At 39.4% G+C, this 20,469-nt stretch overlaps 1 protein-coding gene across 4 annotated transcripts in view; it reads left to right on the top strand.

Moving 5' to 3' along the window:
* Positions 1-20,469, top strand: part of CNKSR2 (connector enhancer of kinase suppressor of Ras 2) — a 218,128-nt gene that overhangs the window by 162,081 nt on the left and 35,578 nt on the right. For all 4 annotated transcript variants that reach the window (XM_030448679.1, XM_030448671.1, XM_030448663.1 and 1 more), the window contains 4 exons: positions 2,838-2,909; positions 8,745-8,812; positions 13,548-13,648; positions 14,851-15,394. In XM_030448679.1, coding sequence (XP_030304539.1) covers positions 2,838-2,909; positions 8,745-8,812; positions 13,548-13,648; positions 14,851-15,394 — 785 coding nt within the window. The remainder of the gene's footprint in view (positions 1-2,837; positions 2,910-8,744; positions 8,813-13,547; positions 13,649-14,850; positions 15,395-20,469) is intronic.

The following is a 20,469-nucleotide window of genomic DNA, read 5'->3' as shown; positions in this document are numbered from 1 at the left end:
GTGGGCAGCCCATTCCAATGACGGATCACTCTTTCCGTAAAGAAATTCTTTCTAATATCTAACCTAAACTTCCCCTGGCACAACTTAAGTCCATGCCCTCTTGTCTTGTTGAAAGTCGTTTGGTAAAAGAGCCCAACCCCCACCTGGCTACACCCTCCTTTCAGGTAGTTGTAGAGAGCGGTGAGGTCTCCCCTGAGCCGCCTCTTCTTTAGGCTGAACAACCCCAGTTCTCTCAGCCTCTCCTCGTAGGGTCTATGCTCGAGTCCCTTCACCAGCCTGGTTGCCCTCCTTTGGACCTGCTCCAGGACCTCGATATCCTTCCTGAACTGGGGGGCCCAGAACTGGACACAGTACTCAAGGTGTGGCCTCACGAGGGCTGAGTACAGGGGCAGAATCACTTCCTTGGACCTGCTGGCAATGCTGTTCCGGATACAGGCCAGGATGCCATTGGCTTTCTTGGCCACCTGGGCACACTGCTGGCTCATGTTCAGCTTCTTGTCGATCCAGACTCCCAGGTCCTTTTCTGCCTGGCTGCTCTCCAGCCACTCTGTCCCCAGCCTGTAGCGCTGCATGGGGTTGTTGTGGCCAAAGTGCAGGACCCGGCACTTGGCCGTGTTAAACCTCATCCCGTTGGAATCAGCCCAACTCTCCAGTCTGTCCAGGTCCCTCTGCAGAGCCCTCCTGCCTTTGAGTTGATCGACACTCCCCCCCAGCTTAGTGTCGTCTGCGAATTTGCTGATGATGGACTCAATCCCCTCATCTAAATCATCAATGAAGATGTTGAACAGAACTGGGCCCAACACTGATCCCTGGGGGACACCACTAGTGACCGGCCGCCAACTGGATCAGCACCGTTCAGCACCACTCTCTGGGCCCGGCCCTCCAGCCAGTTCTTAACCCAGCACAGGGTGTTCCTGTCCAAGCTGCGGGCTGACAGTTTTTTCAGGAGGATGCTGTGGGAGACGGTGTCAAAGGCTTTGCTGAAGTCTAGGTAGACCACATCCACAGCCCTCCCCTCATCCACCAGTCGGGTCACCTGATCATAAAAGGAGATCAGGTTGGTCAGGCATGACCTGCCCTTCCTAAAACCGTGCTGGCTGGGTCTGATCCCTTGCCCATCCTGCAGGTGCTGTGTGATTGCACTGAGGATGATCTGTTCCATGACCCTGCCAGGCACTGAGGTCAGGCTGACGGGCCTGTAGTTTCCTGGGTCCTCTTTCCGGCCCTTTTTGTGGATTGGCGTGACATTCGCCAATTTCCAATCATCTGGGATGTCCCCAGTGAGCCAGGACTGTTGATAGATGATAGCGAGAGGCTTGGCGAGCTCTTCTGCCAGCTCCTTCATTACCCTTGGGTGGATCCCATCTGGTCCCATAGACTTGTGGGGATCCAAGCATCGCAGTAGGTCACAGACTGTGTCTGTGTTAAAAGAAGTGTGTCCAGCAGGAAGGCCACAGAGCTCTTGGAGTGAGTCTAAAGGATGTCCACAACGATGATCAGAGGGCTGGAGCACCTGTCCTATGAGGGCAGGATGAGGCAGGTGGAATTATTCAACCTGTAGGAGTCTCAAGGGAGACCTTATAGCAGCCTTCTGGTACCTGAAGGGGCTACAGGAAAGCTGGGGAGAGACTTTCTACGAGGGTATGTAGCAACAGGACAAGGGGTAATGGTTTGAATTTGGAAGAGAGTAGATTTATGTTAGACATTAGGAAGCAATTCTTTTGTGAGACACTGGCACAGGTTGCCCAGGGAAGCTGTGGCTGCCCCCTCCCTGGCAGTGTTCAAGGCCAGGCTGGATGGGGCTTTGAGCAACCTGGTCTCTTGAGAGGTGTCCCTGACCATGCAGGGGGTTGGAACTGGATGATCTTTGAAGTCCCTTCCAATCCAAACGATTCTTTTATTTTATATATAAAATCCATTTTGTCACATAAAAACAGTGATGATGTTTTTCATGTATCATTTTTGCAATTTTCCTTATTTTCTTTGGGACTGTTACATATTTTTTTGTCCTTATTTTAAGTGAAATCTTCACGGTAAAAAATTATTTTCCTGTACTCTAAATTATTAATTACTTTCAGATGCATTTTCTAGAACTTCAAGTACTTAGCCATAAATCTTTATCCAACACATTAAAAAAATTATTTCTAGCAATTTGTTTTGTATTACATGTGAAATTCAGTAATTCTCTCAGCACAGTCATGTTGATTGCTTTGGTGGAAAGAAAAGATGAGATGTAATCACCCATTGCTTAGAATGATCCCAAGCACATAGTGTTGATTTATAACAGCTTCTCAGAAGTCAATCAGCACATCATGTTTTCACATTAGAAATGCAGTCATTAGAGCTAAATGTAACATCAAGGTCATTGGGATGTGAGAAATCACCAGGACTGAGATTTTTCCTGTAGTATTGAGTAAATTGTTCAGTAAATTTTCTGTTCAGAAAAAAATGACTGCTATAGGTATATCAGCAAAATTACCTGCTACATAAAATTATATCCTTAACATGTTTACTTAAGCCAAATAGTACACTGCAGGTGATTCTTGAATTATATTTCTGCAAAAATAAATCAAGATGATTCAGATACTGTACCAGAAGAGCACTTTACTTGGTGAAATCTGGCACAGTCTTAAAAAGCTGTATGTTTAGATACTGTTTGGGAGGTGGGGAGAGGGAGCATCCAACAATTCAGGAAATCCAAACTCATCACATTACTTAATAGCCACACTATCTTACACTAAAAAACAAAACAAAACAAAACAAAACAAAACAAAAAAGAGACAAAAAAGAGTTGTGCCATTACATTACATTTTTGTAATTATGTTTTTCCTCTACAGTGCATTCAAAGCCTGCCATCCTAAGATCAAAAGTTTTTATTTTGCTGCTGAACATCTAGATGATATGAACAGGTAAGGAAATCTTCCAAAGTTCAAAGAACCTTTCCTTAAGTGCAACACTTTTTGAACTCGTAATAACACAGTGATAATAAACTACTAAGAATCTAAGAAGTTACGTTCAGTAGCTGAGGAAAGAATTGCAGAGTAGCATTGTGTCTGAGTGACAGCTTATGCTTACTCTTCAGTTAATGCAAAAAATTGCAGTTGTGGGTTATTTTAACAAAGTTTAAAGAGTTTTGCAAAAAAAATTTGAAAAAGAAGGTAGAGATTGGAAGGAATTAATTTTGCAGGTCCTCTACTACCATGAATTTAACCTACATATTGAAGTGAAATTTTGGTTGTATTGGATTTAGTGCGGAAAATTTCAGCAACTCAAAAAAACCAAGGATTTAAGTCATTGTTGTTTGAATGTTGAGTTTTACTGTAACTATTTTAGGCCACCTTTGTTTTCATTTTCTGAAAAGTGATTGAGACTTCAGCACAAAATAAACACAGTTCCTCTTAATTCATTTAATGGTAAACTAAGAACATGAAACACATTTGTATTCAAATATTTGTGTTTTGCTTCATTTATTTTCACAACATAAACTGAAATTAACTCACTTCACAATAAGAAGCCATTTTCATTGCATGACACAAACAACAATCTGTTACTGCAACCTGAGAATTTTTCTGTGGACATTTTTCTGAGTGAAATTGCTTTTAAAAGAGAGGAAAAAGGAGATAAGACTCAATCCAAATATCTGTTAGTAAATGCTGTAATCATGGCTTAGTCCGTCCTTGTATCTATTAGATTCAGCTACCTGGCAGAGGACCTTCAGGGTACTGCTAGTTCTTTACTGATGATCTGTGACTGGAAAAGTACACCAGTACAATACTATGTTTGCTTTCATTTAGAAATAGCTGTCTGTTAGCATTTTTTCAAAATGTCATGCATGACTAAGGCTCACTTGAGAAGTCTCTCCTCAGTGAGTAAAAAATGCCTTTTTATTTGTTTGTAAAATTTTAGGCTTGCCTTGATAATTCTGTCAAGCCAGTCACTCAAATTCTGCTGCACAGCAAACAGAATAATGGCTTGCTCTGTTCAACATATCCTGAACTAAAGCAGTAGATAAATACGTTTTGTCCACAGGCAGGATGACAAGGAACTGTGTTTCTTAGGATAAAAATTTTTAAAACTGTTCAGTAATCAAAAAGCAGCAGCAAATATGGATCATTTCTTAAAAAATATACTGCACAGTCTAAAACCTGAAATCTAAAAGACTGTTAACTTTGCAATACAAATAGTAATTTTATCATCATTTGAAATAAGTGTTTATTAATTCATTCAGCATTAGCAAATTTTGAACTGAGTTAGAAATATGTAAATTTAAAGCAGCTCTGTCAAGGTCTGTGGAATTACTTGTAATTCTGATATTTGAGTTCCCATCAGAGTCTTACCAACTAATTTTTTTCTTTTCTCTTTGTTTAATGTATTTAAGAAAAATATGTATTTCCACAAATATTGAATTAACTCAATTTATTGAAAAAAGTGGGTTACTGAGCAATAGCCTTTCAAATGCAGAAATTATAAAATATTTCTAAATAGTAAATAAATCTATAATACTGCTGTCTATAAAAGCATCTTGTTGCCTAGCTGAAGTAATACACAGAGTCAAGTGACTAAATTAAATTAAGGCTGTTTTGATCAAGTTCTGCTCTTTTTTTCGTTGGTTTTCTGACATACTTTTTAATTATCTGTCATGCAGTCATTTCAGTACTGTTTATACTTGAAGCAGAAGAAACCAAAGTAGGAAACCACTGTTACACAGTCTAACCAAAAGTTCAAAGTTGTACAGTTCTTTCATTCTATCAAATTATTTACTTGTTTTGTTTTTAAAATGTATTCAGGATATGAAGTTTTTGCTTGTGTGTGTTTCCTCACTTAAAATGGGTATTTTAATCTCAGGTAACTGTCACATTTCAAATTTTCTTACTACTTTTATGACTATGCCACACCATTATACTTGTCAGGAGTCTGGAGAACTATGATTACTAAGCTTTATTTTTATGGCATCTGAAGGTCCTGCATGGTTAGATCACCAAAAGTGTTTTTTCTACCTGCATAACCTGCTTAGTTTTGGTGAAAGGAAGGACAGAATATACTCTACTAATGCAAAGTAATGTGTTGTGAGTGTAAAAATATAGCCATAGCAACATCTTCCTTGGAAATTTCTCCCATTCCAAGAAAATATTCTGCTGTTGAAGCCAGTATCTATATTTCTATTTGATGATACTATATATCACTTGGATTTTTCTGTGGTAGCTGTGCCTGTTGCTTTATTGACTAACTATTTGTTCTTTACTCAAAAATCTTGATCAGCTCAGAGGCAAAATCATCCTTTTCAGAATTGGCTGGTTTAAATACTCACCGTACTCTTAATTTGTCCTTTTTATTCCAAAATATCCCATTTTTTAAGTGATAGACATATATGGCTGCCAAAATTATATCTTCTTGGCAGGGAGTCAGTAACTTCATGTGGAATATTTGTCTGAGAAGTTCCTTGACCTGCTGATCTCTTTCTCTTTCTGTTACATTGAGTATTGACTTTTATGAGTTTTCTTCTTTAGTATAGCTTTATGATCAAAAGGGAAGACGACAAGTCAGCTCATAGTATTAGCACATAAGAATGTCTCTGGAAGATTTCAGTGAAGAAGGACTCTAAAAATATCCCTGCATCATTTGCAGGTCTTTTTATTCAGGTTAAACTGCAGCTGGATACTTAGAGACACTGTAAGGTTTCCATATTACCATATAGCAAGTTCATCATATAGCCTCGAGCTTTATGATTAAGGACAATTTGACACCCTGCTTTAACCAAAGGTATTGCAGCTACCTGGAGCATGAGATAAAATAGAAAAATGTTTCCTTCTATTCTGTGGGAGTGCCAGTACTCTGCATTCTTCTTTATGGAAGCTACAGGTCTACAAAAAGATTGTTCGGGGTTTTTTTTTTTTCATTCTGTTCCATGTGTCTTTTTTATTTTTAAATACTGACAAGAAATGTATGTGCTATTCTTAAGAAGAAAAAAAAAGAAAAAGAAAACCTAGATGACTGCTGTAACTACCAGTGCTACTGTATTTATCATAACACCTAATAAATTCATTTCATAATTGTCACAAGAAAATTAAAGCTGAATTTGCAGTAAGGAAGGAATATATATTTTCTTGGCCTCTTGCCCCCTAAAAGTTACAATGGCTACCAGGACACAGTGCTCTGCAGGAAAGAAGGATTTAAATTGTCCCATGTCCTAGGGCTTTATGTCTTTTAATATTTTAATATTAATGGTAAGGAATATTTATGTGACTGTATCTTGGAACTTTTTCCCCAGTGCATTGTAAAGCAGACTTGTTTTAATCCTCTTTCATTCTGCAGGAGATCTTTATGTTTCCCAGTGATACGAGCCCCATGCCTTGCATTTCTTTTACCATTCTAGCTTCAGTAAATACTGAATCTTCATCAAAATAATATCAGTTCTCTTACAATACCCATTCTAACCATATCTGAAGAAGCTTTAGCAGCCACATATCAGAAAATGTGCAGAAGAAATCAATACAATACTTCCAGTTTCTAACATAGCAAGCTGCTCAAAAAGGGTTTTCAACCACATCACTACCTTCTCATTCACTCCACAGGCATTTAAGTGATGTTCAAAACATGACACAAATCATGACCTACAGAAAATAATTAAATGTGAAGTCAATCTATTGTCTCTTTCTCCGACTGATACACATTTCCCGGGTTCTCACACTTTTTAGGAAATCACATTATTCTCCAAACAATCATTTACCATAGCTGTAAGAGTATCAATTGACTGTCAATCAAGTGTTTGTTAATTTAATGAGTTATCTTACTCTCATGCACCCTTATCATGAAATGCTGTCTCATGTTTAGGACAGAATGCAGTTTTCCAACAGGAGAACCTTTAAAGAGGTATCATCTAATAATACCTCGTGGTCAGCAGCTCTACCCAAAGGGGTTCAGTAGATGGCTGTTCCCTGCTGGTTGTGTTGGTGATAAGACATGAGCTGAATTTGGAGCATGAAATCCAAATTAGGAAAGAGGCAAACAAAGGGCAGGACCAGCTCCACTGTCTGCTATGAAATTAGACAGAGCAGGTGCTTTTCTTCTTATGCTTCCTTGCCCCTTGGACTGTGGCCTTTGCTGGTCCCTGGGCAGCATGGGGATGGAGTGTTTGGGTGTTTGGGTGTTTCCTGCTACAGTGCATCTGATTTGAAGCTGGCAGAGCTGTCAAAATAACTGAGTTTTATTCCCCAAAAGACTTCACATATAAGGCACGTGAGCCTAAAAAGTAACTTCATAGTAGATCAACTTTGTGCTGGGAAGATGTGAAATTGCTGTTTGAGACACAGTTTATTTGGTTTCTGTTCCCATGTGCCAGTTATTTTTTAAAGTGTGTGGCATTTCCTAGCAATTATGACTGAAATTCTGAGCTTCTTCTACAACTTCCATGTCCTTCTGGCTGATATGAAGTATTCTGTAATCATTTCAAGAGTAAATATCTAGCTTTCATTCCAGTGTGGAATGATTTATGTCCCATTAACATGATTTACAGATCATACATGTGGTCAGCATTTGTGGAAGTAACCAGAGTTAGTTTTGAGGAGAGTAACTGTATTTTATGATCTGATGCCTCCTTACCCTGCATTGAAATATCTTGAAGTTTGGCCTACAGAAGTGATTACAAAGGTGTCCATCTCCTTGCTGAGACGATACTATATCCTGTTTCCATGCAAACAGTAATCAAATTAAACCCATCAGGCACAGTTTTCTGAAACAGGAGTCTCACAGTCCTGAAAAAAATGCAAGCCTGACTTCAGCTGTCCTTTTTGTGGCAAGAAAAATGACAAGCTAGTAGCTTGGCAAACCAGGCCCATCACATCCTGACTGAGGGATGGTTGGAGCAAGTAATTCCAGATTGACCATGGAAAGGACAACCACAGGAGCTTGCCATTCTGGTTGAAAGCCTTTTTGATGGAGGATCTCATTTAGTGTAAGCATTTGGATAATGAATACACTGAGAGCCCCATGGGGGAAGAGGCAGGTTGAAACAGTCTGCTATGTGTATGTTTGGCAATGACAGCCCTGCTGGAAGAGAATAGAAATAGATTGTTGGGTTTTTTCATTTGTGCAGCTTATGGAAGCATTTTTTTCAAGTCTAAGGTGGGGTTAAAGTGTTAGATGTGAATTGCATTGAGGCAGCTGTATTTCTCCCCCTGCTTCTCTGACATGAACACAAAAGTGAGTTCTGATATGCCTCCTTCTCTTTGTACTTGGCACTGTAGGTAAGCTCTAAACCACATAATGGCATAATTAAACCTCACTGTCTGTTTGAGTGAACCTGTTCTTTGACTGCTGGTTTCTGCTCTGTTCCTCTGCTAAGTTGCCAATTCAGGCTGTAAAATATTGCTTAAATCTCTGAAAAGGGGTATTTATTCTTAAGAAGTCAGAACAGCATGAGTACTGGTGTGATGGCATATCTGTGAGCAGCAGACTTAATAGCTCTTTGATTTATCCACAAGTCCTTTATTTTACAGGTATTTGACATCATCCATGGTTTTCCATTTGAAATAAAATCTCTGCTGTGAAAACAGTTTGCTCAACAGCAAAACCATAGATCTTTGAAGACTCCCTGAGTAAAACTATCAAAGAAAGCAGCTGTCTAATATGAAAAATAACATTGTCCCAGATCTCCTTCAGATGTGCCTATGTTTGTTTTTTGTAGAAATGCACAAAAAAATTAAGAGGCTGTTTTGGTATCACTGCTTTTTAAAATATTATTTCAGATGGCTAAACAGAATTAACATGCTTGCTGCTGGCTATGCAGAAAGAGAGAGGATCAAACAAGAGCAAGGTAAGGTGTTGTTATTTTGGTTTCTTCTGTCAGCTCTTACCACAAGCTCATCTGTTCCTTTTTTCCCTGCTGTGTATCAGGCCTCATTCTTTTCATCTGAGAGCAATTCACATATGGCTATCTCTGTTGTTGCTTTAGAGAACTCCTTCTCTCTCAGGGGTTTTGATTATCTCCTTCAGATTCTGGTCCACAGACACTTGGACTACTTCTGAGAAGGCCACAGAAGGTAGCTAAAAGCAGCACATGTACTGCTCTGATGTATGGTACCAAAGAGACTGGGTCCCCTATCAGAAAAAAATTAAGAAACTGCAAATATAAATAAATAAATAAATATTGAATTTGGTGTTTGAATTCACAGGGGGTGTGAATGCATTAAATAAATCTCGGAAACAAAACTGTTCTTCTAAAACCTGCTGACATAATTGGGTTTCCCCTAAAGATTTTTATTTTAAGGCCATTTAATTTTTTGTGAATTCCATTGGTTTTGCTGTGTTGAGGTGCATGCCTCAATGCATTGGCATTTCATTTGGAGCTGCAGGATTACAGCATTTTACATTTGTTTATTCTTAATGTCTGATATTCCTTGGGTTAAAAAAAAAAAAAAAAAAGCAGCAAATATAAAATAACAAATCAATTTGTTTTAGTTTTCTGCAATAGAAAATCTGTTTGCAGACAGGAGTCAGTCCTCAGTTGTGCTGGGGAGGCTTTTGACTTCTGGCTTTTTTGCCAGTGACATGGATCCATGTAATTGTTCCTGTCTATCTAGCAGTTTTGTCAAGCAGCTGGCTTTTGAATCCATCCACTTTTTCACAGATGTACCTGGCAGCAGGCACCAGAAACTGTCAGTGGTCACAATGATCCAGAGTTTACCCAGGTGCCGGTCTGCCTGATGCTCGCTGAGTCAAGACCTCACTTTTTAATTCTGTGACTCTGCAGCCTTTTGGCCCCAAGAGCTTATAGCTCAGAGCTGCAGTAGCAATGTACTTAATCTAGTAATTTTTTATTTTTTTTTTAACAAATATTTTTTTTAACTATATTTCTAACCATTTTTCAGGGAGAGTTTTGCTGAAAAGGCTATCACTGGGCTTCAGAATTTGCCACTTGATGTCCTGCTTGCCTCCCTGACTAGCTGATCCTTGAGGTCCCTTCCAACCTGGCATTCTATGATTCTGTATCATTCATACCACTAGGTTCTCTGTGTTCACCAAGCCCAGGACAGCAGCACCATGCTCACTGTTCCTCCAGTCATGTTCTCAGTGACTTGCAGAACTTCAAAATCAGTTTAGCAATCTGAATACTCCCCAGGCAGTACTACACTAGCTGGTTTTGAGATACCTGTTTGCCCTCTGTCATTGCTTGAAGCAGCCATAAACAAACTCTGAATCTTGGAGTCTTCTAGGAAGTCCTCCATGTTAGCATTCAAATTCAAATTCAGACCTTTCTTGACAGCAGATTGGCACTAGAATTACACTAACACGGGACAGTAAAAGTGCATGAACAGTTATGGTAACACTGTCCAAGTGCACAATTGCAGAAATGAGACTCCTTTCAAAATCCAGATGAATTTGGAGAAATATTTTTCTACCAAGCAGTTGCTGAGTAGTAAAATAGCAGATGATGAAGCTCCTAGACATGAGGTCCTGTGCATTCATGTCGCACATTGCCTGTTGTCTACCTATTGAAGATGGGCAGTGAGACCCCACTTACTGTTGAAGTTATATCTCAGTCACTGACAGAGCTCTACTACTGCTCTAATGACATTCACTGCAGTTGCTTTATCATATCCAGGCAGGTAAAACTATATCCTCTTTGTGTTGTGTAGTTATGTTTAGGGGGGTAATCAGTATTATATCCCCCCTTTCTGCTGTACAGTGGTTTTATGCCTCTGATGCCCAGCATAAGGGGTATTAAACAGCCCAATAATGTCCCTAGTTAGCTAGAGGCATCAGGTAAGAGGACTAAAACTTCTCTATCACTTGAAGCATTTTTGCAATTATAAAAACTGTGAAACTGGAATTTTCTATGCTCAATTACTGTAGCAATTGTCACCTACATGTTTCGTTTTACAAAAGGTCTTTTATTTCTGTTCAGCCCCTTGCAGCAAAGCTTTATAATGCCTCTGAAACAATTCAGCAGTAGTTGTCAAACCTGTTTCAGTGAAGAGCTGGGTGGTTCTGAATCTGAAGTGCATAAATGTAATTCAAGTGCTCCAGAGATGCACGAATCACCAAATTGTGGGTGTACTGCTGAATAAAATGTCACATTCTGTACAGAACAGTTTTATAAAAATACCATCAACTTTCCATTCTAAATACATTGAATGTTGGCAATATGGCAAGAGACTTCCTTGAATGTCTTGGAGGGAGAAATTATATACTTTACAGTCCTATGAAATAGGAGAAAAACTTACTAGCTTATATAAATAGAAAATATTTAATCAGAAAATGGTGGGTCAGTGTTAGTTTATGTATAACATATGCAGTCTGTTGCTCATTCAAAGCTTTCAAGATAAGCCTGATACACTGAGCTTGTCCATCACTGAGTTGGACAAAACCTGCCGAGATTTTACTGCAGAGAAATACAGCAACTGTTCAATAGCATTAAACACGTTTCAGATAGGCTCTAATGAGTCAGTTGCCAAAAGCAGAACATTTTTAGAAATTGGTGGAAAACTATTTTCATATATTTCATCTGGATGTAGACCCTTTAGACTGCAGAATTTTTGTAGATAGCTTGTAGGTTGCCAACAGAATTTGCTGTCTAAGGTAAGGTGTGCAAAAGTGTGATCATACAATCAGGTTTTGTGTGTGTTTGACAGGAAGAACACCTCTATATTTTTAGCCAAAATTGGAACCTGCAGAGACTGCTAAATTTTACTTTTATAATAAACAGGTGAACTCCAAGTCTGCAGAAATCTCAACTGAGTAATGCAGTCCTGACAGTCCTCTCACCATGTATCACGCCATTAGGCTTTGCTGTAATAGGAACAGACATGCTTGTGTGACAATATTTTTAGGTGTTCTGGGTTACTGGAAACAAATTTTCTTAAAACTAGGAGTGACTTAACAAAGAGTTTTCTCTGATTTAGTCTTTCATGCATCAAAAATTATTTTCAGATTTCTAGAAACATAATTATGGGGAATTTTATATTTCATAGTCATGAAAACTATTTCTTATATTTATTATACCATTTGAAGAGAATCTTCTATAAGCTTGCAGGAATCTAATCAAGAGGTGCTGAGTTATAACAGGGTTGTCACTGAATAAGAAAAATAGATAAATAATGCCACCACCATTACTACGATCTAAAAATATACAGAATTTTAGGGACAACCAAGATGGTAGCATTTTAAGATAAGTTTTTGTTTTAAATCTTGAATAATGTTAGGTACAGTAGATTATTAATCATACAGTACAATAATTGTCATGGGGACAAAAAAATCATTAAAGCCTGAACTGCATGTTGTGCCAACTTGGATTTTTGGTTTAGATCATTCATGAAATAGCAATCAATCTTTTTCTTCTCATCCATTCAAGAGAAAGTAGTAAGTCACATAGTTCACACACTTACTGGGCAAAGTGAAAATTGCCTGTGATTAATCTATGGATAGTCTGAGTTAAAATGTCCTGTTGTACAATGTTGTACAAATAATAGAAAGCAATACAGTCAGAAAAAAAGTGACAACAGAAATGTCTTACAATATGTAGAAATGTTAAGGCTACCCATCTTGAGCTGAGTCAGCTCTAAGTAGTTTTATTTTGTAAGGAATATTAAGGTCAGGTATCCATTTATTTAGATGCTCTTTTGTTTCAAAAATAGTTGCAAGAGAATAAATAATAATTCCCACATGGTACATTCTCACAGGTGTTTTTCCCTTTGCTACCAAAGATACAAAATGTGCTTGACCAAGACTTAATTTCCTGACAAAATGAAACCTCATTTCCTATGAAATTTAGCCCATAAGACCTTTTTATTTTCTCATTCATCTTTTGGAACTCTGCTTAATTATCATTGTCATATTTTTCCTTACCATATCACCTTTATGTTCTTGCATGGGTAACAAGGCTGCAGCTGTTTTATGAAAGAGATATCTGATATAAAGTTTTTCTGTGTTATTTAAATTGTGCTGTTTTTTAGTAGAAAATGAACTTAAAAGCTTGGGTAACATAGTATACATTTTACTCATGTAGTATACATAAGAAAAATGGGTAGAGAAATATCATTTATTAATCATGTGTACAATAAGCACCACTTGATTGATTTGCCAGTTGGTGGTAATTTCATTTTTAATGTTATTTGCAGTTAACAAACCTTTCACAAGTTACATTTTCCATCCTTTCTATTTAAAAAATGCTCTCAGTACTTTCCAATCAACATATCTCCAGTCATAATTATTTTGATTCTATAAATACTGAAAATCTGATAGATGTATTAGGAGTATTCTGTATGTGTGTTGTATCTGTAAAGTGTGTACAAGAGTCAAATTTGTGGCTTTTTTGCAGGTTGTTGCTTAGTATATCTGCCTTGAGGCATTAGACAGTATACTCCCAGGCTTTTTGAATTTTTACTTTTTAGATGAAAGTAATGCAGCAGCTGACTTTTATAGTCAGCACTGACTGGTATTTAACTCTCAGTAATACTAAGGTTGGAGTTTCCAGTTGCTTTTGTGAAAGCGAGTCCATGAGAATCATAATCTGTTGGTAGTTTTTCATCTGTCCTGTCTGTAACTTCTAGATTACTGGAGTGAGAGTGATAAGGAGGAAGCGGACACTCCATCGACACCCAAACAAGACAGCCCACCACCCCCCTACGACACCTACCCACGGCCTCCTTCAGTAAGTCACCTGTCACTGTCTGCAGGAATGGCCCCATAAAGTGTCACTTCTACCTACTCTCCCACTTAAGAGTGTGTGCATGCTAACTTTAGGTCAGTCTCCAGTATATTTTTGGGGTCAGTACTTGACTTAAGGCATTTATTAAGGCATTTATATAGATTGATAACTTCAACAGCAATCGTTGCTAATTCCACTGGCACATAGAGAACATGGATTTAAAATCCCAATTGCTGGACAAAATGGATTACGTTCTAGAATTCTTTCTTCCTCACCTTTGTTCATGATGGACCCCTACTCAACCCATGTAATCCCTCACCACCCCCTTCTCTTTTCTGATAAAATCTCATTATCTCAGTGACTACACAGACTCTTCTCTAAGGCACACTAATTGTGCTGTGAAGCTTTGCAGTAACAAGTTACACTTAACTTTCCACAGAAACACTAACATAAAAATGTTCTCTTGTATATCCCAAACAGTGATATCAGTTGTTCTGTTTTTATGAAAGAAGTAGATTTCCCTATAAAGTAGAACAAAGGGCAATTTGTTTTTTATTTGCTTCTTGAAGCAGTTGCTGCTATGACTGGACATCTAACGTATTCTGTGCTGGTAAATTTAATTTTCATGTCTCTATACCCAGGGGGTGTTACCTAATTCATGCTAATTCCATATAGTTATTAAAATGCAAAAATTTGAACTGAAAAATTGAGAAAGTCTGAGAAAAAGAATGCTAATATTTAATATGAGTACAATACTTCATCTTCTGAAATCATAGTCTTTGAACTGCACTGAGGCACTACGAACAGGGTTCCAAATAAATTTTTAGCAAGATAGGTTGACAAAAGACATTTAGATGTCATTTTCAAGATTTTTAATGGACCAGGCAGATCTTTTCTATGTGTTACATAGTTCAAAGTTTTCTGCAGATAATTGTGTTGGCTCATTTTACAGACTGAGGGACATAATAAAGACACTAAGAATAAGTACCAGTGCTTGACCTACAGGTGTGGCATCTGTAGATGTGTGCGTGCCTTAAGGACAAGATCAGGGCAGGTTAATCAGCTAAGTGTGTGCCTTTATTAGTGAACTGAGTGCCACCAGTGACACTGCCAAGTCCATGATTATTGCTAGTAGAAGGAGGTCTCGGTCTAGGTTGGTGTCGGTCTAGGTTTGTCTGAACATAGCTCTGTTTCTGATGTTGCAGATGAGCTGCACGAGCCCTTACGTGGAGCCGAAACACAGCCGGCTCTCATCCACGGAGACCTCCCAGTCCCAGTCGTCACACGAGGAATTTCGCCCGGAGGTTGCGGGGAGTGCCGGCGACTCTCCGGTGCGCAAGCCCGCGAGCCAGCGGCGCTCCTGGCAGGACCTGATAGAGACACCCCTGACCAGCTCGGGACTCCACTACCTGCAGACGCTGCCCCTGGAGGACTCCGTGTTCTCCGAGGCGGCCGTGGTCTCCCCCGAGCACCGGCGGCAATCGACCTTGCCCACCCAGAAGTGCCACCTGCAAGACCACTACGGCCCCTTCCCCCTGGTGGAGGGTGAACGGATGCAAGTGTTGAATGGGAATGGGGGAAAGCCCCGGAGTTTCACCCTGCCTCGGGATAGCGGCTTCAACCACTGCTGCCAGAGCCTTTCCGTCGGCGCAGCCGATCACCGTGAAGAAGCGCAACAGAAGGAGGTGGAAGAAGAGGAGGAGGAGGAGGAGGAAAGCAAAGCGGCAGAAGAAAACCAGGAAGATAAAAGTAAGTATGGGATATTTCTGTGGCTTTTCAAGAGTCCTGTTTGTCTAATGTAAAGGTTGTTTTTTTCCTTTTCCTGTCAAAATACCCCGACAGTCTTTCGACATCCCCTGTGTTTTACCAGGTCCCCCTTGTCACATACCTCTTTGATCAGTGAGAACGCTGCATGACCTCTCACAATCACCGAACACTTCCCCATAGGCTGGTCACCAATCACCTACTACTAGTAATTCTTAGTTATAAATTAATTTTACTTCCATGCTTTCTTCACACTTCCACTGGCATGGTATTCTTCCCCAGAGAAGACATGTATGTCTCTGAACAAACTGAGGAAGATTTATAGCCAAACCCCTCTGGATTGTAAAAAACATTCAATGAGCCCTGGAGTGCAAGGTCAGGCTATAATTGTGTAGTATATAGGTGGGCAGTCACAAGATAGCCCAAAAGCTGTAAGGAGTTGGAAAAAAAGTGCATTTTCCCCAGTTCCTCACCTTGTGATCTGTAGAGACAGAAATTTTTTAAAAAAACAAAACAAACATTTGAAACCAACAAAAGATTTAATAGAGAGCAGTATGTGACCAGCGGGGCTTAATAAAAACCATAACACTGAGTAGCTGTCTCTTACATGGTACATTAACTTCATAGTTATTAGTGCAACTTGTCAAAAAGAGTCCAAATAGACAGGGATTGGAGAAGGTCCCTGCTCTTCCTGAACATGTAAACCCATTTCCATGTTTGTTTCATGCTTTGTCTTTCACTGTCATTTACGGAGCTTCTTAGCATGTGTTGCTAGCAAATGTCTGTTCACAACCAAGTCCTAGAGTCAGTCAACAAAGCCTGCATCCATAAATTGTGGGGTTATGGTACCTGTCGAGTAAGCCAGGATGACCCCTGAAGCTTTCAAAGGGTCTGTGCTATCTCCTTTCTTCAAATTCCTTTTTTTTTTGAACTGTGGTAATGAAGTATTAGAAGGAAAGGAAAGGATAGTGAAAGCTTTGGATAATTAACTACCTACCTAAGTTAATTCATTAAGATTAGCACCTTTGTTGAGCATTAATATTCATGCAGACATTATTTAGTCTACTTGGGAGAGACTGACAGTTTTCCATTGGCCTGATGTTTTAATCAATAGGTTCTAAACATCTCAAATTCCTGCCTTTGAGAAAAGTGATTTCTTTTGCAGATACTAAATTTGATGCCAATAAAAGTTAAGAGGTTGTGATTTTAGTTGCATTTCATGCATGACACTTTCCAAAAAACCCATGCAATTATTAGGATATTAGACTCTTACTGACTGTGAAATGAAGCTGTCTTAATAACAGGGTTAAATTTCATCGACCATGCAGAATCTTTTATCCTACTTCTAGCCTTCAATTTTGGTTTTCAAATGGGTTTTTACTGATACCAGTAAAAAAAATATTGTTTAAAAAACTCCTCACAGTCAACAAAAAGGCTCAAGGAGACTTCCCACTGGAGTGCCTGTGCTGTGTGGGCATTATTCAGATACTGTTGGATGGCCTAAGTTGTTCTGGTTTAGATCTCAGTTTTAAGGGTTTTGGGTTCCTGGTGGTAACATTTGTAGCATACAGTACTAATAAAGGTCTAGTGCTTGATTTGACAGGCCAGAACTTGGGCTTTTCTCCACCTTTTTATACCATTTTCCAAACAGGGAGAAAAAATTTCTGAAACAGTCTCTCTATATACACATACTTTTATTTTTCTTTGGGTGAGGAGGTTTTCTTGCTTGAAGCTTTGACAGGAGATTGGTTTTGAGACATTAACAACCAGCTAGACTAGTAAAGTACTCATAGTGAATTATTGACCATGAAATTATAAAACCAGAAAGAAAACACTGTTTAGTCTGTTGAAGAGTTTAAATGTTGAATTGCTTGTTGCTATGGCTGCCGTGTTGTTTGCAGTGCTGGCTTTTTCCAGTGCCCTTACCAGCTATAGGCAGGAGGGATTTCATGCAAGTGGTGTTCTTAAGTACAAAATCCCAGTTTCTGAGCCAAGAGACTTGCTCATAAATGTTAAGTCTGCTAGCAGGATGGGTGCCTTTGTGTATGCTACATCGTTACCCCCCTCACTTCTGTTGCTGTGGGAAAGCAAAACATCACAACTGGATGGAGAAGGCGAAATGTCTCCCTTTCATAAATGTTTTAACCTTACCTTGAACCTTCCCTGATGTGGTATCAGATCTACCTTTTAAATGTGTTTATTTGCCTTACACAATCGTGATCCTGACATAGGTCTGAGCTCTTGGATGATTATATGTGTTCTTGTGTGTATGTGTATGTGTTTTAAAGCTTAATCATTCCTATTGCTTTTTGTGGGGGACAAGGAATGCAGTTCCTATGAAGCTGTTGCTGTACAAGTGTCATTGTCAAAAGTTTTTCTCAGCGTTTTGTTTTTACATTCCCACTTCTAAAACCTCTTGAGTTTCAATCAAATCATAAAATGCAGTCCTGTTTCTTCCAACTTCTTTTGCAGACTTGTTTTTAAATAACCACACCACAATTAAGAGCTCCATGTTTTTTTTCAGAGGCTGTCCTCAGCTGCTACAATTTAACATAGTGCTGTTGCCTTTCAACTGAAACACTTATTTACAACAATTCAGAATCAGCTCTTTGTTAATCACGCCTTTATGCCTTCAATAGATGCTGCAAGATTTTACTGACACTGCATATAGTTCTGTGTATCAACTCTGCTGTAATGCCTAGCATGTCATGGTAAATTAAAATATGGGTTGTCCTTGCCTATGTTTATCCTCTAGGACCTAACTTTGTTGCGTGTTTTGTTGCTTCTTTTTGTCTCATTATATCACATTAACATTGCGCTGCTACTCTTTAATGGATTGTTTTACTTCCCTAATTAAAATGTAATTCATTTAGATGTTCCATATTAAACCATCATGTAATGGTCTCTAGCTTTGTAATTGAAGCGGATTCTCTTGTAGGATTTATGTTTGTCTGTGTGTTTGCTCCTGAGGCTATGAAAATGGCAGACGTTCAGACCTGTGGCACCAAACCTCTCTTGCTGTGCTGTTCAGAGGCTGCCTGCACACGGAGAGCAGGTCACTGCCTGTGGCACAGGGTGTTGTGTTTCTGTGACTCAGTTGTGAAGGACAAGTTGGGCCTTCTCAGGTTTGTCTTCTGCTAGTAAGAGGTGATAGAAGGAGAGAGCCGTGCAACTTTGCACAGTCACCCCCGCCCCCTCCGGCCCCACCGCTGTCTGCGCTTTCAGTGTTTTCAAGAGATTGATGAAGAACACTTCTAGAATCTTCTTAGGAGACTCTTTCAAGAGTTTGTCCCAGGAAAGCTTCCTTCATTTTTCACTTTTACATTTGAAAGTCTTTTTGATGATGGTTCTTTCATTTTCAAAGACTTTGATTTGTGGGAAATTAACAGGAATTACTAAGGGTTGAGCATTTAAGAGAAGATGACACTAGCTCTCTACAGAGTGTAACTGGCTATAGATTCCCCTGATTTAGCCACAAAAAGACCCTGCACCTTTTTTCCAGATTCCCTGAGAAAATCTTTGGATAGCAGTAGCATCCAGAGGAGTCTCTGGTGCTGTCACCTGCCCAGACAGTGTTGGGGCAGGAGCTCTGCTGCTGGTTCTATGTGCTGAGGGCCTGCCCAGTGTGGTACTGACACCCCTTCCAGGGAACTCAGACCTGGGACCTTCAGCAGTGTGCAAGGTTGCTTTTGCACTGTACAGGCTCCATAAATTTTCTTCTTGAATATGGATAAAAAACCACTGATGTCTGTGTTAAAGTTTGGAAAGGTATTCCGAGCAGGAAGAAATCACTTAGACTGACTCCCCATTCTTCACCCCTATTTCCTTCTTCATCATTCCTCCCCTCTTCCTTCTTCTGCTTCTTCAGGTTTTCTGTTCTTTTCCTGTACTCTAAGTACTGTAATTTCTGCTGAAATGTTTTTACATCATCATAATTTTTTCTGAGTGTCTATACTAGACAACTATAGCAAAGTCTTAAGTAGATTTCCATAGATCAGTGGCTGTCCTTTCATGGCAATTCAGGGGTGTGAGCTATTTTTTTTCATGGGATTGGGTTCCTTCCTGCCCAAGTGTTTATAAGATACAACCATCTTCTGTTTGTGATTTGCATTGACTTGAAAAGATTTTGCAATGTTTCCTAAGCCTGGCCACACTTATATGTATACCTTGGCATTTTGCTCCATCACTGTAAGCCCTGTTCAGGGCTGGCAATATCCCCCTGCATCCTATGCTTAGTCCCTCACAGTCAAGTGAGGACTGTCCCAGAGGAGCATCATAGCCTCATGCTCCAGTCTGTGAAACTTGGCCTTTTACCTTAAACCACTGTAGGTACTTACAGAAGGCTGGAGCAGAAGCTGGTGTTTTGCAGTTCAAGTAGATGTCTAGTGCCTTCAAAGGATTTTAGGAAACTCCTTCTAATGTCAGTGAGAGCTGTTCACTAAAAGATACATCAAATATCTGCTTGTGTTGAGGTACCAAGCCTGAGACTTTTTTTCTGTTGGGATTTTTTTGTTTGTTTGGTTTGGGTTTTGGTGGCATTTTTTGTTTGGGTTTTTTGTGTTTGTTTGTTTTTTGTTTTTCCCAATAAAAAAATTGGGAACTGGAAGGAGAATAATAAGAGAAACTAAGAGAAGTGACAGCCTCTTTCCATTTTAGACAGAATACCATTAGTGGTGTCCTGTCATCTGACCATCTAGTTAGTTTTATCCAAACCATGAGGTGAAGGAAAGACCATTAAGAGAGAATATCTTCCCCTCTGGAATTTTTCAGGTTAGTAAAGATGTGCGTGCCTGGTAGTGCTTTAAATAAGCAGAGCTATGAGGAATGGCAGGTAGTGTTCCACATTAGAAATATTCCTTGTGAGCCTGGCAAATATCATGAAGTGCAGCACCCTCTGGGGCACTGCAGAGGATGTTATTCCCATGCCTGCTTAGGTGCTGATGCAAGACTAATGACATGGCTGCTTTTTCCCAGCTTCCTTTTTTCTGATCTGATTTTTTACTCCTAATTTCCATTTAAGCCTCCATGTGGCAACTGACCAAGCATTTGCATTCCTGTGG

The sequence above is a fragment of the Calypte anna genome, chromosome 1 (genome assembly GCF_003957555.1).
Source record: "Calypte anna isolate BGI_N300 chromosome 1, bCalAnn1_v1.p, whole genome shotgun sequence".
In the NCBI taxonomy this organism is placed as follows: domain Eukaryota; kingdom Metazoa; phylum Chordata; class Aves; order Apodiformes; family Trochilidae; genus Calypte; species Calypte anna.
This window is presented reverse-complemented; position numbering and strand designations above follow the sequence as displayed.